Source organism: Arvicola amphibius, chromosome 4 (assembly GCF_903992535.2).
Source record: "Arvicola amphibius chromosome 4, mArvAmp1.2, whole genome shotgun sequence".
NCBI lineage: Eukaryota > Metazoa > Chordata > Mammalia > Rodentia > Cricetidae > Arvicola > Arvicola amphibius.
This window is the reverse complement of record NC_052050.1, coordinates 22,838,725-22,855,766: the sequence shown is the minus strand read 5'-3', so window position 1 is coordinate 22,855,766 and position 17,042 is coordinate 22,838,725. Positions and strand designations below refer to the sequence as shown.

At 47.0% G+C, this 17,042-nt stretch overlaps 1 protein-coding gene across 3 annotated transcripts; it reads left to right on the top strand.

The window, feature by feature from the left end:
• Nucleotides 1-3,194: 3,194 nt before the first annotated feature.
• On the top strand, nucleotides 3,195-15,452 carry Msl1 (MSL complex subunit 1). 3 transcript variants are annotated; one of them, XM_038327485.2, is made up of 10 exons: nucleotides 4,160-4,282; nucleotides 5,861-5,955; nucleotides 6,821-7,044; nucleotides 7,707-8,089; nucleotides 9,982-10,029; nucleotides 10,474-10,538; nucleotides 11,548-11,615; nucleotides 11,972-12,096; nucleotides 12,477-12,549; nucleotides 12,956-15,452. In XM_038327485.2, the coding sequence occupies exons 3-10, from the start codon at nucleotides 6,842-6,844 to the stop codon at nucleotides 13,044-13,046; spliced, it is 1,056 nt and encodes a 351-aa protein (XP_038183413.1). In that variant the 5' UTR covers nucleotides 4,160-4,282; nucleotides 5,861-5,955; nucleotides 6,821-6,841; the 3' UTR covers nucleotides 13,047-15,452. The 3 variants fall into 3 exon arrangements, with proteins under 3 accessions (XP_038183412.1, XP_038183411.1, XP_038183413.1); XM_038327483.2 differs by lacking the exon at nucleotides 5,861-5,955 and having other exon boundaries at nucleotides 3,196-4,282; XM_038327484.2 differs by lacking the exons at nucleotides 5,861-5,955; nucleotides 9,982-10,029 and having other exon boundaries at nucleotides 3,195-4,282.
• The last annotated feature ends 1,590 nt before the right edge of the window (nucleotides 15,453-17,042 follow it).

The window sequence follows — 17,042 nt, the reverse complement described above, 5'->3', positions numbered from 1 at the left end:
TCTGTGGAAGGAACGATAATTCTGTGGCGTTGCTTCTCTCCTTCCTCCTTACCCGTCCTGGAATTTAACTCAGGTGGCCAGGCTTGCAGGGCAAGCACCTGTGCCTGCTGAACCAGCTCACCAGCTTTGTGATTGCTTCTTGCAGTTTCATGCTCCAGCCTTGGCTTCTTCTTTTCATGAATTTGTATTACATTTACTCATGTTTGGCATGTGTGCCCTCGCTGTGAAGGTGGAGGTCAGAGGACAACTTGTGTCTCTCCTTCCATTGAGTTCCAGGAATCCAACCCAGGTTCTCAGGCTTGGTGGCAATTTCCCTTACCCTTTGAGCTATCTCACCAGTCCTTCTGAAGTGATACCGAGGACTGAACCTAGGACTTTGTGGCTGCTACGTAAGCCAAAAGCACTCTACCCCTGAACCACAGCACAGACCTGATACTCTGTGACCTGGAGAGCCATGCACTTGGGATGGTACTACCTAAGTCTCCCCGAATAGCTGGGATCACTGGTCTTTGCCACAAGCCTGGCACTCTGTTCACTCTCCTACCAGTGGTTTCTCTACCTGTCTCTATACCGCTGGGATCCTAGATTAACTACTCATTGCTTCCCACCCAGGTTAACAGTCTTCAAGATGGCTTACATAAAGAGCCTACTTTGTAACCAGTATGGGTCTAGAGACGTGCAGTGAATGATCTATGAGATTCACATGTTAGTCGTTGAGGATACTGCAGGACAGACTATGTGTTAAATGGTGATAAATCCTGCAGAAAAAAAAATAAAGGTCAGGAAAGAAAGTATTTAAAAGATGACATTTAGTAAAAAGCCAAAGGACAGGAGGAAGTCATGTGGGGATCCAATGAGGTCCATGCAGAGGGAACAGCATGGAACCTGTGCAGACACACACAGGTGAATCTGGCAGGAGAGGAGTGAAGGGGAGCACTGAGAGCTCTCAAGCCCGCAGCAGGGTGCAGGCCAGATTCTTCAGGCTGGTCAGCGACTGCTTTACCAATTGAGAGAGGAAGCCATGAGGGTTCAGACTAGAGAACGACTGTTGTTTTATATCTTATCAGGATGACTGTCGGTGCCCAGGGCAGGCTTAGGCAAAGGCTGAAACTGAGACTACTTCCAATAAATCATAAATAAAAAGTAGAGACCATAGCTTAAATCACAGTGGAAGTTATGGAGATGATGCTGAAGTATATTATTTTTGATTTGTATTTTGAAAGTGAGATGGACTGACTTACCGGGTATGGGGAAGCAGGACGTAGGTGGCAGTCAAAAGCTTGACTTTGAAATGCACCCAGTTGGACATATTCTAGACACTTGGAGATATGATTTTGGAGTAAGAGCCCAACAGGCTACAAATCTGGGAGGGTTTCAGTGTATGTGAATTAAGAATGAGATGGTGTGGAGTCTTCGTGCTGAAAAAGACCACATTCTACAAACTTTCCAGGACATCCTGGGAGACCTGCGGCCAGTCTGAAGGAAAGAGGGCTGGGACTCTGGACTTTCACACCTATTCCCAAGCTTTTCAGTGTGGCATGCTTCAGAGCCCACAAAGCAGAGGAGTCTCTAACTGGACACTTTCACACTGGGCCAGATATCCTATGTCCTCTCCATCCCTGCACGATTTATTTAGTTTTAGAGATAAGGTCTCTCTCCCTGTAGCACTGCCTGTCCTGGGCATAGAGCAGGCTGGCCTCAAACTCACAGAAATTCTCCTGCTTCTGCCTCCCGAGGTGCTGGGATTAACGGCGTACATCACTACACCCGGCTACCTTCATAAAATTTTTTCAGTAGTGCCCTTCAGACAGAAAAACAACCAATTAATTTACAAGTTTTCCATAGGGAAATGCGAGGAGTTGGTGGCCAAAGTTGCTTGGAAAATGAAGGCACAAAGCCGGGCGTGGTGGCGCACGCCTTTAATCCCAGCACTCGGGAGGCAGAGGCAGGTGGATCTCTGAGAGTTCGAGGCCAGCCTGGTCTACAAGAGCTAGTTCCAGGACAGGCTCTAGAAACGAAACTACAGGGAAACCCTGTCTCGAAAAATCAAAAAAAAAAAAAAAAAATGAAGGCACACACATAGACACTATGAACCTGAGAAATGGGAAGAAGTGCTCAAACAGAAGGCCCTAAAGAACGCTTAGTCCCAAAACAAGCAATCTTCATAGATTTCCTGCGCCTTCTTCCAGAAGATTCTAGCAATAGCTTAAGTCTGAGGACACGGCTGTTGAGAAAGAACTGTTGGTAGCTGGCAGAACTTCACCCCAAATCCCAAGAAGGTTGTGGTAAAAACTCCCCGCGCAGCAGACATCATCTATTTTGCTGCTTCTAGAACCAGAGGTCCCTCCATGTGTGTGCTGGACCCCTTAGAGAGACAAAGAACTTCATTTTTTTCCCAACCTGCGTGGGACCGCCATGGAGCCTACAGGGTGGAAGCTTTACCTTCCACTGCTCCAAGGGGAGCCGGGGTCGGGGCTGGTCCGGAAGGTGCATGGGGCTCCGGCGTGGGCCAGGCGTGTTGCCAGGCGGCTCGGGAAGGCCACCCAACGCAGGCAGGCTCAGCAGAGCGGTCGGTAGGCGACCGCGAGGGGCGGGCGCACGTCCCTCCTTCCTTCCTCCCAACCCCTTTCTCTCGCGCTTGGCTTTTCCGGGGATCCTCCGCATTCCCCAGCCACCAGCGGCCGCCCTCGCCCTTCTTTCCCGCCCCGGCCCACCTTCGCCCGCTCCAGCGTGCTCGCCCTCGTCCCCGGCCTCCCCTCGTGGGACCCCGCGCCCCGGTCCCCTCCCCCTCGTGGCCCCGGCCCCTTTCACAATAGCGCTACCCGCCTCCCCTCCTCTCGGCTCCCGGTTCGCTCCCGCCCGCTGCCCTCTCGGCGCATGCGCGCTCCGGTCAGCGGCGGCTGCGGCGGCGGCTCCGTTTTTTTTTAAAGGGAAACGCTGAGGCGCTGGGGGTGACTGTGGGGGAGGGGGAGCCGGAGCCGCGGAGACCCCCGGGGGAGGCGGCAGACCCCCCTCCCGGAGTAGGAGGGTTCTGGGCGGACCCGTCCCTCCCACCCCCCTCCTGAGGAGGAGCGGAGGGGGGGAAAATGGAGGCTCGGGGCGGCTGAGGCGAGCTCCGGGGCGGGGGGCCGGGGCGGGGAAGGGGGGGTGCGGGGTGGGGAGACGAGGCGGGCCCGGCCGGGCCAGGGGGGGCCGAAGCGAGCTCCGGGGATGAGCTCGGGGGCGGCTGGGTGCGAGCTCCTGCCTCTGCGGCGAAGGCGACGGTGGCGGCTGCAGAGGCAGCGGCGAGGCCCCCATGGGTCGGCGGCGGGCCTCAGCCGCGGCCTCCACTTCTCCGCTCGCCGGCGGGATGGCGCCCGGGCCTCGGAGAAGCCGCGTTAGCGGAGGCCTGCGGCCGCTCTGCTGAGACGAGCCCGCCAAACTCCCCTCCCCCTCCTCCGTCCTCGACCCCCCGCACCTCGCCCCTTCCCCACCCCCTCCTCCGTCTCGGTCCCCCGCGCCGCTCCGGACCACTATGACCATGAGATCCGCAGTGTTCAAGGCAGCCGCGGCTCCTGCCGGCGGCAACCCCGAGCAGCGACTGGACTACGAGCGGGCTGCGGCGCTGGGCGGGCCCGAGGACGAGTCCGGGGCGGCCGAAGCCCACTTCCTCCCCCGGCATCGCAAGCTCAAGGAGCCGGGGCCCCCGCTGGCCTCCTCCCAGGGCGGGAGTCCCGCGCCCTCTCCAGCCGGCTGCGGCGGCAAGGGCCGGGGTTTGTTACTCCCGGCCGGGGCGGCCCCCGGGCAGCAGGAAGAGAGCTGGGGCGGTTCGGTGCCCTTGCCCTGTCCGCCCCCAGCTACCAAACAAGCCGGCATCGGCGGGGAGCCAGTCGCAGCCGGCGCCGGCTGCAGCCCCCGGCCCAAGTATCAGGCGGTGCTGCCCATTCAGACGGGCTCTCTCGTGGCGGCGGCCAAAGAGCCTACGCCCTGGGCTGGGGACAAGGGTGGGGCGGCTCCCCCAGCTGCCACTGCCTCGGACCCGGCGGGACCCCCACCACTACCTCTGCCCGGGCCGCCACCCCTCGCGCCCACCGCCACTGCCGGGACCCTGGCGGCCAGCGAGGGCAGATGGAAGAGTATGAGGAAGAGCCCTCTCGGGGGTGGCGGCGGCTCGGGAGCCTCCAGTCAGGCCGCCTGCCTCAAACAGATCCTTCTGCTGCAATTGGACCTCATCGAGCAGCAGCAGCAGCAGCTGCAGGCCAAGGAAAAAGAGATCGAGGAGCTGAAGTCCGAGAGAGACACGGTACGGAATGGGTTAATCTGCATCAGGGATGGGGAGTGCGTTGTGCGCATGCTCGAGAGAAGGGGGGCTGTAGGAGGCAGAGGTCCCCGCTTGGTTAGGGTTAGAGGAAGTTGGCCACCAGCGAAGGAGTGCTTTAGATGCTGGGTGGTTAGGAGCCTGGCTCACTGACACGTTGGGTCGGAGGGAAGGGTTAAAGGGCAGCCTTCAGTGTGTGTGTGTGTGTGTGTGTGTGTGTGTGTGTGTGTGTGTGTGTGGTGGGGGAGGCTTCGGTTGCCAAAGGGTTAATTTAAAATGACAGTCCCAGACTTGTGGGAAAGACGTTTAGAGCGGGCAAAGACTGATTTATGAGAGGTTAAAATGATAGGGTGGGGTGCAGATGTGGCGGCTGCATAGAAGGGGTTAAAAAGCTGTTGCGCTGGAAATGCACTGTAGAGGACGGGGACATAACAGCTGTTGCATCGGCCAGTGCTGCAGCATCTTTAGACACGAGGGTCGTCGTAGGTCTGTTAGCCGGTAGAGGGTAAAAGATGGGTTACATGGAGTCCTATTTTAGCTTTCCTAAATGGTGTTTTCTAAACGAGAATCACTGCCTTTGATTTCAGGTAGTTTTTTTTTTTTTTTTGTTTTTTGTTTTTTTTTTTTTTTTGTAGATAACCTGAGTTATAAAACATGACCCACTGACCAAGTCTCTTGAATAAGCTTGAAGATTTTGAGACATGAGCTTATTCAATGTATTCAGTAAATCCTTCACCTCCCAGACCCGTTTTAGAATCTTTAGGTAGTGGAGAAGTCGTTTGTTATTTTTTAGTACTTCTAAGAACATGACTACATAGGCTTGTTCTCACTGCTCAGCAGTCTTGGGCACCTCCATGTTAAGCACACTCCCTCACACACAGGGAAACTGGTGTGGTGGGTACGGCTGTGCAACATACCTTTCAGCCACCTAAAAATAAACATGGTTTCTATAGTTGTGTTCAGGCTGCAGCTCTCTTTCTCACTCTCCTCTTTCCTCTCTTCTCACCCTGGTGCTGTGTGCACCAAAGGCTGAGCATGGGAGCAGAGTGGCTCTTCATTTTGTTTGTTTTCTAAATGAATCAGTCCCCGGTTGGAGATTGCCTTCTGCAAGGTGGAGTGGGAGATGGGGCAGGTCTCGTGGAAACACCTCAGTGTTGATTGTGGAAGTTCCTCAACATGGAGGTGGCATTGCTCAGCTAGGACACTGCAGTCTAGGGGTGTGATGGTCCTGTAGTTATAGCACATCACACCCTTCCTTCCATGGGAGTGTGGGGGGAGAAAGACTAGTAAAGAAGAAACCAAGACTATGTCACCCACAAACAAGGTTAAATAATGCTAAGGCTGTGAATCAGAACAGAAGATGACATGAGAGAATGGCTAACTAGGGGGACACTGCTGATGGTGGAGATTTTTGCTGAGTTCCTGAAGTAATGTCCCCTTCATAAGCTTTTCAATAGGTAGGAGAAAGTGGGGTGAGTTAAGGATAAAGTACTTAGCTTTCACTGCTTCTCTTATGTGCTGCAGTGGTCTTAGCATTGCTTAAGTCTGTTTCTCTTATTCCAGTTATTGTTTGGCCTCTTCTGAAATCTATGCAATGGATGTAATAAAGGCAGCATTAATATCACTGTCAAACCCAGGCAAAATTCTTATAGTATGGTGTAAGTAGCACCTTTTTGTCAAAACTGAGTTAATAGGAAGTTTCTCATGACAATAGACTTCCATTTTGTTTGATATTTGTGGTTCTCTTTAATTAGAATGAAAGTAATTTTAATAAATATTTAGATAAGTTACTTTTGCTGTCTCAAATGCAACATATAATATGTATGTCATATTTGTTGGTATTATATTACTGGTATCTATTATAATTCTTTCCAATGTAGTGTGTTTTAGAAGTACTTCCTCAGATATGCACACAGAACATTTTGGTGTAATACTGCTATCCCTAGTAATACCCTGTGCTCCTGACTCCTTTTTACTGTACTATTTGAACATTCCATCATGTCTGGAGTTCTGGAGTGAACATAGAACAGATAGAATTTGGATAACTTTGTGACACTTTAAAAGAACACAGGGCTGAGAATGTAGCTCAGTGGTGCTCAGAGTGCTTGACAAGCACTCTCACGAGGCCCTGGCTCTATCCCCAGCATCACATACAACAGTGAAGAACATATATGAGGTTAACTTGAGGACTCTCAAAATGACTTGGAGCCACATGGCTAGCTGTAGCAGAGGCCTTGTTATTAAAAGGCACACTGGCCCCGCCCAGTGAAGAGGATCTTCTTTCAGAAGAATGAGCTTAGAATTGCCCCATGTCGCTTACCATCCAGACTAACTCCTACAATTAAGTTTCTTTTGCCTTATTAGTTTTAAGAAAAGCTATTCAGATTCATGTCTGCCAATTCAAAGTAAAGTTGAATCGGTAGGGTCCATGGCAACATGCAGAAGACTGCTGAGTCCTAAATGAGGCTAAGTACTTACGTTTAACTTTGGTGTGTAAGTCTGCATCTTGTCGCTTTCTTTTAGCTCCTTGCTCGGATTGAACGTATGGAAAGGCGGATGCAGTTGGTAAAGAGGGATAACGAGAAAGAAAGGCACAAGCTGTTTCAGGGCTATGAAACTGAAGAGAGAGAGGAAATAGAGTTGTCTGAGAAAATTAAACTGGAGCGCCAGCCGGAGCTTTGCGAGACATCCCAGGCTCTGCCTTCCAAGCCTTTCTCATGTGGACGGAGTGGGAAGGGACACAAAAGGTGTGTTGATGACTTTATTTCAACTATCTGAACAAGACAAGGAGCTCTTGCCTGAGAGGGTGGGAATGGCTTTATAGTAACTATATCCTGAATCGAGAAGTCTCTTATGCTAAGGGCATGGTGGCTCACACCTGTAATCACAGTACTTAGGATGCTGAGGCATGAGGCAAGCAGATTGTTTTGAGTTCAAGGCCTGCCTGGGCAACAAACACCGCTCCCCCTACCCCCCAGGTTTCTGTGATGTTGAGAAATTGTGTTGAAACATTTCTTTTGTCACAGTACTAAATACACATGCATCTACATCTTAAAGAGAATGGGTAAAGAGTGTCACCCTGTTGACTTTCGTGGGGAGTAGAGAGTTACATACCTCTGTAGACCAAGCTGACCTCAAACTCAGAGATCTGCCTGCCTCTGCCTCTTGAGTGCTGGGATTAAGGCGTGCGCTGCCACCACCTGACTCATATTCTTAAGCATAGATGCTTGCTCATTTACCAAAGGCCTGTTGTGTATACTTTCAAGCATGACACTTACAGCCCTTGTCTTCCAAACGAACAGTAGATGTTTAGGTACCTGGATACTGCTCTTGCCTTCACATATATTCTAATATCAAATTTTATTCAAAAGTCAATTAATTTTATAATGTTTTCTTTCCTACCTAATAGGAAAACCCCATTTGGAAATACAGAAAGAAAGACTCCTGTTAAAAAGCTGGCTCCTGAATTTTCAAAAGTCAAAACAAAAACTCCTAAGCACTCTCCCATTAAAGAGGAACCCTGTGGTTCCTTAACAGAAACTGTTTGTAAACGTGAATTGAGGAGCCAAGAAACCCCAGAAAAGCCCCGGTCTTCAGTGGATACCCCACCAAGACTCTCCACTCCCCAAAAGGGACCCAGCGCCCACCCCAAGGAGAAAACCTTCTCAAGTGAGATGGAAGATTTGCCGTACCTTTCCACCACAGAAATGTATTTGTGTCGTTGGCACCAGCCTCCCCCGTCACCGTTACCATTACGGGAATCCTCTCCAAAGAAGGAGGAGACTGTAGCAAGTAAGGCATAGAGAGCACTTGCTCTTATACCCTAGTGGTGGCGGTCAAGCTAACAAGTCTGAAATGCCTTTGGCATTTTTTAAAAAGTGCAATCAAAAAAGCAGAGTTCTGTCAAGAATGAGTAAGTTAACAGCCAGAGACAGACACTGTGCAGGCATTGCAAATAGATGGAATTACAGCAAAATGTGCTCAATGTATGTGTCTGCTTACAACACTGGGAGATGTGTTTGCCAGTAAGTTGCTCATCACAAGAGCACCAGACTTGGGGGTGTAATCTCCGGCAACTTGCATGCCCTCTGAAAGAAGGGTTTTCTGTGCTGTGAAATGCATAGAACTTACACTTTGCCGTGCACGACTGTTCCTGCGTTGATGTTGTGTGAAACCTGGGAGGGTGGTCTTTGGGTGTTCTCAGGGGCCAATGGTAATTTTTGATTGGGGAGCCAGCTTGGGGTGGGGAATTTCACCTGGGCCTCCGCTCTCTAACTACACAAACATTTATCTGTATCTCTATGTCCCGGTCTGTGGGCAGGAGGGATCTGCCAAAGACCAACAAGTCTTATTTACCTTACTACACTTCACAAGGTTCTGAGATGCAAAGAGTTGACTTGGATTGCAGTAGCCCATTGGTTGTTCATATATTTAAATAAAATGGTCTACAAACTATTTTTCAAACAATAAGGACTATCTTGGGATATCTGAGCTGCTTGGGGCGGGGGTGGGGTTTGGGAACTTGGTCTTTATTCCTGTTTATTTTCTTAATGGCTTCCACCAGAGATGATCCCCACCTTTTATATGAACCAGTAACTGTGATGTGTCTTCAATTGTGTCGTATTAGTCTATGATAGTTATTGTGGGTGCTTTTGGGTAATGGTGGGGAAACCTTTCTTAGGTAGAGCCTCAGGCCTAAGTTTCTACCCTGTGCCTTACTATAGCAGGAATGGGGATGGGAATCCATTCCAAACAAGATGTGAGCAGTCTCCAGGTTTTGTTTGGCTGTTGTGGGGAAGACAGATCAATGACCTAACCTTCATTAGGCCTCACACTTGAGTACACGAGACAGACCAGGGTTCTGCTCTAGATTCAGATACTTTTGTTGTTTCAGTCAGTTGAACAGGTTCATCTTAATAGTTAAATTTTGCTGCTACAGCAATGCTGTGTAACACTTTAGGAGAAACCGTGAAGCAACTTCCCATCCGGAATTAGGAAATGGCTTGGTCTGGAGTTCTTCTGTGTGACTGGCTGTTTTTGAAAACCCTGTCTACTCTAGTCGAGCAAGTCCCAAACACATCTGAGATTGTGGGCATAACAACACGAGGGCAAGTGTGATTGGGAGATCCCAGTCTCTTGAGGAGCCTGAGTTACGCATCAATGTGTGAACCCTTATCTTATGACGCCACTTGAGACGCCCCTTTCTCAAGTGAAAGGCTCAATGACTTATCCTAAGAAAGCCAAAGTCTTTGTGCGTGTTGTTCAGGCTGGACCAGCAAGGTAGTTTGTGTGGAGGGAGGAGGAAACTGTTTAAGAAGACTACATATGTAAGTTCTGAGAACACTGATCTATTTATTTGAAAAATAGGGTCAACTTTTACTCACCTGCCATGTTCTGAGTTTAAGGTTTGATATCCTTGGCCATCAACTGTTGCAGGGAAACCACCCTAAATAATGAAGAAAAGAAGTCGTCTCAGTGTAAAAAAAAAAAGTGGTGGGCTTATTTTCTTTTCTTTTGTCTGTTGTTCCCTCTTCCCCTTCCCCAGAGAGAAATTCTCAAAAGAACAGCTCAAAAACCAAAATGGCCTGCTAGTGAGAACACGAGTGGCGCTCCTCTCCTCCGCTCTGGGTATGGGCTCTTTTTCTTTTTACACTGAGATGATTCTTCTTTCCTGCATTATTTAGGGTGTCTGATGCCATCAAGTGTTGCAGGAGAAACTTCAGTCTTGGCTGGTGAGTAGCTTAGGAATTGCCGGCTGGGCCTGGGTGGGAATTGGAGGGATGGTGGCTGGTTGGGAGCTCCGTTCTCTGTCTGTTGGATGTGGAAGAGCGAGAGTCCTTGGTGTTTGCTGACACTGTTGTAGGCGTCCGGATGACAACACATTTCAGTTGTTTTTCAGGAACTTGAATAGCATCCATTATATGAATTGTCAGGTATTGGCTTAGGTCCTGAGTTTGACAGACTGCAATGGCATTTTAGGTTCTTTAATACCATAATGAGGACACTGACTATGGCTTTGGGTGAGGCCATAGAATGGATTCCTATCACTTGGTAACTGTCTTATCTGGGGAGAGACTGCTTGTCCTAGTGAAATAGTTGTATAGTTGCATGACTTTGGATTTAAGGGTGGTTCCACCCCTCCTCTTTTTCTTTTTCTTTTTCTTTATTTTTTTCAGTTCCTTCTTGGAGGGACCACGCAGTAGAACCTCTAAGGGACCCAAATCCTTCAGACATTTTGGAGGTAAGTACCAAGAACTGTTAATGAAGAGAATTGGAAACAGTAGAATATAGGGGTGTACAACTGGTCTTGTGGCTGGCACCTATAGTCCCAGCTACTTAGCTGCACTTATTTATTTATTTATTTACTATGTATACAATATCCTGTCTGCATGTATGCCTGCAGGCCAGAAGAAGGCACCAGACCTCATTACAGATGGTTGTGAGCCACCATGTGGTTGCTGAGAATTGAAGTCAGGATCTTTGGAAGAGCAGGCAATGCTCTTAACCTCTGAGCCATCTTTCCAGCCTTACTTAGCTACTCTTAAGATCAGAAAGGAACTTGAGGGGGCTGGAGAGGTGGCTCAGCGGTTAAGAGCGTTGCTTGCTCTTCCAAAGGTCCTGAGTTCAATTCCCAGCAACCACATGGTTGCTTACAACCATCTGTAACGAGGTCTGGTGCCCTCTTCTGGCCTACAGGCGTATACACAGACAGAATATTGTATACAGAATAAATAAATATTAAAAAAAAAAAAGGAACTTGAGGTTATTTAGTCTATGCTTTTCATCTTATGGATGAGAAAAGTTGGTTCCTGAGTAATTAAGTCATTTTTCAAAATCATTATTGAGATGGTGTTCCAAACTAAGGTAGATTTCATACTGAGTACAGAACAGGCTGTGCCACTCAGCAACACAATCCTATGTTCCAAACTTACTTAATTATTGAAAAAAAGGTTATTTTGATTTCAGACTCTTAAAAGGTATAGAGGTAAGGAGAGTTTATGGCCCTCACACAGGCAATTGACATGACTTATCCTGGAAAGTTATGGGGATTAAATTTGAAATTTGGAATTTCGGAAAGAATCCGGGTAAGGACAGGAGTTTCTTTTATTGATTCTTTAGCCAGAAGGTTTATAATGTATCTATGGAACACAGATATTTTTAGAACCTGGAGGTAAAAAATGCTATTCTCCTGAAAACTGAGTTATTCCAACATGGTCATAAGGAGCTTACCCCTGCTGTTCCTCTTCCAGAACCTAGACGACAGTGTGTTTTCAAAGAGGCATGCAAAACTGGAGCTAGATGAGAAGAGAAGAAAAAGGTAAGGACGAGACCCCCATCCTGGGAACATCTGAGCCCCAGAACTGAGACTTCCATATTGGGGAGAGCCTTAGGGCACGTAACATTGATGTGGTACTAGTATCCTAGTTAGTGGAGTTTCTTAGCTTGCAGCAGTTGTCCTTACAGGCAAACACACATGTTGGCCTTTCCTCAGATGCCCTCCCTCAGTGCTATTTTGTGTGGAACACCAGCACATAATCTGTAGTCAGTTCACTTTACCCCGGGAGAGGAGTTAAGTAAGGGTCTTCTGGCATCGGAGAGTGAATTGCTTTTGTAGGACAATTTTTAGCTACGTAGTAATGCTGGGTTTGTTTCTTTTTGTCTGGTTTTCCCCAGATGGGATATTCAGAGGATCAGGGAACAAAGAATTTTACAGCGACTACAGCTCAGAATGTATAAAAAGAAAGGAATTCAGGAATCTGAGCCTGAGGTTACCTCATTTTTCCCTGAGCCAGATGACGGTAAGTTGTATCTAAAAATGTAGACTTTGGGGCTAGAAAGATGCCTTAGTGGTTAAGAGTGCTTTTGTTCTTGGAGAGACCAGAGTTTGGTTTCCGGCACTCACATTGGGTGGCTCAGAACTGCTTGTAACTTCAGTTGCAGGGGACCTGATGCCCTCTTCTGACCTCAGAGGGCACTGCACTCGCATATACAAAGCCCTACCCATAAACACATAAAATAAAGTGAACAAATTTACAAATGTAGGCTTTTCAAGGGAAAAAGGGTACAAATCTCAGCACAGCTTGTTCCGATGAGTGAGCTGTGTTTTGGAAGTGGTATAGTAGTTGTTACACATTTCTGATCTCTTGCTAACAAGGTCCCATATGATTTTCTTCCATAGTTGAAAGTTTGATGATTACCCCCTTCTTGCCTGTTGTAGCATTTGGACGACCATTACCAAAATTAACTCCACAGTAAGTATAAAGGTTTTTTTTTCCTTTCTCCTTTTTCAAATAGTTTATACCTCCTTTTAAAACTCCATGGAAGGCCGGGCGGTGGTGGCGCACGCCTTTAATCCCAGCACTCGGGAGGCAGAGGCAGGCGGATCTCTGAGTTCGAGGCCAGCCTGGTCTACAAGAGCTAGCTCCAGGACAGGCTCTAGAAACTACAGGAAAACCCTGTCTCGAAAAACCAAAAAAAAAAAAAAAAAAAACTCCATGGAAGCCTAGATAAAATGGGGACCTGACAAACTAGGAAGTAGAATGCTTTTTAAGTCAGAAGTAGATGATTTGCCACTGTAGTGGTCAACTGACCATTGCTAGGCTTTGATGCCACCTTCTCACTCTGCTGTCCTCTTTTTTTTTTTTTTTTTTTTGCCAGGAACTTTGAGCTACCCTGGTTGGATGAACGAAGCCGTTGCAGGTTGGAGATCCAGAAGAAGCAAACACCTCACCGGACGTGTAGGAAGTAGCTGTGCTGGCAAGAACCCTGTCTTCAGATAGTTGTAGCATGCCATTCCGAGAGAATGGCTGAGACCTGTATATGTGGCCTATGTCCTCATGTGTGTTACTCACTGGTAATGCCTTTCCATACTCCCTTCTTAGTTTTGGTTCTTCACCCTGACTTCACAGAACAAACTAAAGAAACCTCTTGCATTAGGCTTATTTTGAATTATGGAGAGTTATTGGGACTTCTTTTCCCTTTTGGGGGAAATGAGCTCATGCACTTATCATATAGGACGGTAGATTTGGGAGTTTTAGGAGCCACTTCTGCTCACTTGCCTGTGTTAAAGGGGTACTAGGGCTCTTCATTAGCCACGTTGAAGATGGAGCAACCCCGGTCTTGTAGGAGCCGTGCCTGCCCTGACCTGTGCTTCCCTTGTGCGCCTTTTGAACAGTTTGGGTGTAGTAGATTTTACACTAAAATAAACAGAGAGACCTTACCATAAGCTTTAGGACCCAAGGAGGAATAACAGATGAAGCAAGTCACCCTCATAGAGGAAGAAATAAGAGCATTGTGTGAAAGTTGGTTCTCTCAAAACTAGGCTGTCATAAAGGAGGTAGAAAGAGGTGTGTGGCTGAGCACTTTCTTAATTAATGGGTAACTGAAGTTTTTTCCCCACCCCTCAAAAAAGAAAATGTTTAGAAAAAGAGGGATGTAAGTTTCCAACTAGTTCCAGTGCTAAACAGAAACGTTGTCATTTGGGGATGGCATGCCAGAGTTTGTACAGATGTCCTTACGTCACATCACTTCTCGATATTCCTTAGTAGGGTTTCATCCTATTAGCCAAACGTTTGGGGGTGATGTAGAAAATTTGGGGTGGGTGGGGGGAGGGTATGGAAAGATATGCTTCCTTTGACTGGCAAATGTCTACATCTTGAAACAAAGAGTTGTACCTAATGAACCTCTGTTCGTTTTGTAAAAAATTTATACATGTACCATCTTGGTTACTATCTCCTGCCCTTGTTTTGTTACCAAAAGAAAAAAAAATCAGGACAGCACTCCTAGGCTACTTTGGTCTCAGTGTAAGATCCCTGTTAACTATCTGGAAGGAAAATAGAGCCGAGACCTCTGGTCTTATATATATATAGGAATTGCCTTTCATTAGTCTTCAGGACTATTGTATAAAAACAAGTAGGGGTCTAATCTCCTAGGAGGTAGGGGCTTTTATCCTTGAAGAGAGTATGTCCCCAGATTATTAGCACTTTTAGAAAGGAGAAGCCAAGGTATATGGAGGGTGTGTGGCTGGCCCATCAGCTGAGCAGGAGAGAATGGGATTGCCATTGTGGGAAGAGAAGAGAAGTTCCTCAGGGGCCTCCCACTGCTAAAGCTTTTTTTTTTTTGAGATGTTATCTGTGCTCCCTGGGTTTGGTTTTGAAAGGAATTATTCCAGCAGTACATGTAGTATTCTTGGATGATCTTGCTGCTCTCAATTCTCTTTTGTGTGTGTTTGTGTGTGGCTGTGGGTTTTCACCTGTAACCCCGTCTGCTTAGGAGTGTGGTCTCTCTGTAATGGAAGCTGCTGTAAACTATTGCGGCACGGATGTGGAGAGAAAGAGGACTTGTTCCACAGAGGCTTTCATCTCACACCTTAAGGATGAGGATATATCTAAAAAAATTGGGCCAGATTTTTGTGTTTCTGTTTTTTGTGTTTTTAATGAGGCAAACTGGTTAGTGCTCCTACCCTGACCTATGTTATGTTTCCTTACAATGTGCTCCCCCCCCAAAGGAATAACCTCAATCAGTTGCCTCTTTTCTTTGTTTCTGATCCCTCTCAGTTTCCTCTTGCTACCGTGATTTGTCAGATTCCTACTTTAGGTGTGGGTTAGCAGACCTCACCTCTCACAGAGGAGTCCTCAGATCCTGTTTTGGCTAGACTGAGAGGAATCCATGAGGTGCTATCTGGCAGGACATAAGTGGATTCTATTGCTTTGGTTCTCCTTTCCCTGAGGGCCTACTATTTTTTGATGTCCTCTCCTAGATTTCCTTTGGTTTGGGTATGTTGAGGTTTGTTGAGAAGGAGGTTGAAGCAAAGTTCCAGGAAGTGAAATTACAGTGTGTTATAAATGTGGGGAAAATTAGTCTTATTTTTCCCTGCATGGGATCCAGCACTGTGGAATTCATCTTCAGCAGAAAGAAAGCCCTGCGTTCTCCTAAAACATGGTTCCTTATTTCTTCCTTTAACAAAGTTTAAGCTAGTGTTAATAAATTAAAGAGAAATGCTTGTGTCTCCACCTCAGCGTTGTTTTACGCCCATTTCATATCGTTGTCTGTGCTGTAATTCATACTTTTGATACCATTTCTGATGTGTAAAGTCGGCTGTCTTGTAAATATCTTATAAAGAGTTCAATTGTAAATAAACTATTGTGGCCGTTAATTTTTGAACTTTTGCCTCAATTTATTAGATTTGTTGGGAAACAAACATTAAATAATTCTACATATATATGAAAGGTTAGAAAAGAATCTTATTCTTAAATAAAATAGAATGACATATTACTTCTCCCTCTTAATAAGGGACTCAATCCATTTGTGTCAGAGGACAGTTACATGTTTCGCTCCTTTGTCCTGAGCCCTTCTCTGTACATAAATGACAAATTACAAAGCTCACATCTCCTCAACGTCTGACACATCATTTCTCCTGGATGACAATCCAGACAAATGAGGTCCAGATCTGTTTAACTATGTCTTCCACACACATTTTTTTCTGGGTGTTTGAAAACCCTCATTGTAGCATGAACCCCTTGGTCCTTGTGTGACTGGAGTGACGAGAAGAGATGTCCCTTCCCTCACAGTTCCTCTCGTAAGATGTCTACTGTCCCATACATCTGTTCATGCTGAACACCCAGTTCTTACTGCTGTTTCTCACAGCCAGGACACCTTAGCTTACATGAGACGCTGTCTCAAAAGAAAGTTGACCCAAGCAGGGTATGGTGGTGCACACCTGTAATCCAAGCACCTGGGGAGGAGTGCGAAAAGACTAGCCTGAGGTCAGGCTGGGGGATAAAGTGGACTAAAGGACAAAGTGGCAGACTATCCTTTTCCTTATTCAGACAGTAAACCTGGCGTCCTACTCATCAGTTTAGCTTGTGATGGATATTATTATTAATCATGCGTCCTCCATTTTGAATCCAGGCAGTTGGTTTTGGAGCTGAACTGTTTTATACATTTGGTCACCTTTCTCCAGTTGAGAGAACCAGACCCTGCAAACATGAGTCCTTCTGGTCTCTTATGAGTCTGGTAAGCCATGGGGTCCTTATTTAGAAAAACAGCTCAGAATCCTGTTACCACATGGCGATTTGATGTATATTATCAACGTGCACCACTAATTTAGTTTACAAACTTTCGAGGTAGCAGTATTGAGGTTTTTTTCATTGCTGACAAATGCCCAAAACATTTTCTGTCAGGTAACAACACATCAGGATTTTAAACACTAGATTTCTAATATCCCTAAACATTTTTTTTTCTTTTTTTGGAGACATGATTCCAAAACTGGTCTCTATGTATCAAAGGATGATCCAGCCCCTAAGTGTCCTACCAACCTGAACTACTAAAAATGTGATAACTGGGTTGGGTAGACACAGAGTAAGAAAAATTTGAATACACACAGAAAACGCCACAGTATTTAGTTCTGTGTCTCCACTGCAATTTCTCCTTTTCCCTAAATTTAGGCTGAGGTGAAGAGCTGGCAAATCTGACATAGAACTAAGGCTTTTTCACCTGGATTTGTAGTTTTATCATGCGAAGGAATACAGCATGCTGCTCCGTCTAAAATTCAGGGGAAAACAAGAAATGGAAAACCACAATCATGCAACAGCTCCAGCTCCGCATTGGAGCTGTAACAGGTCGAAGCCCTCTCCAAGGAAAACTCAAGATGGCCGAGCTAAGCACCCAGAGAAGCCGCAGGGGACCAATCCCCAGGCCCTGTGCCCGCACAGGGGAAATGCAGGGCCGAGCCACGCCCCCTTAC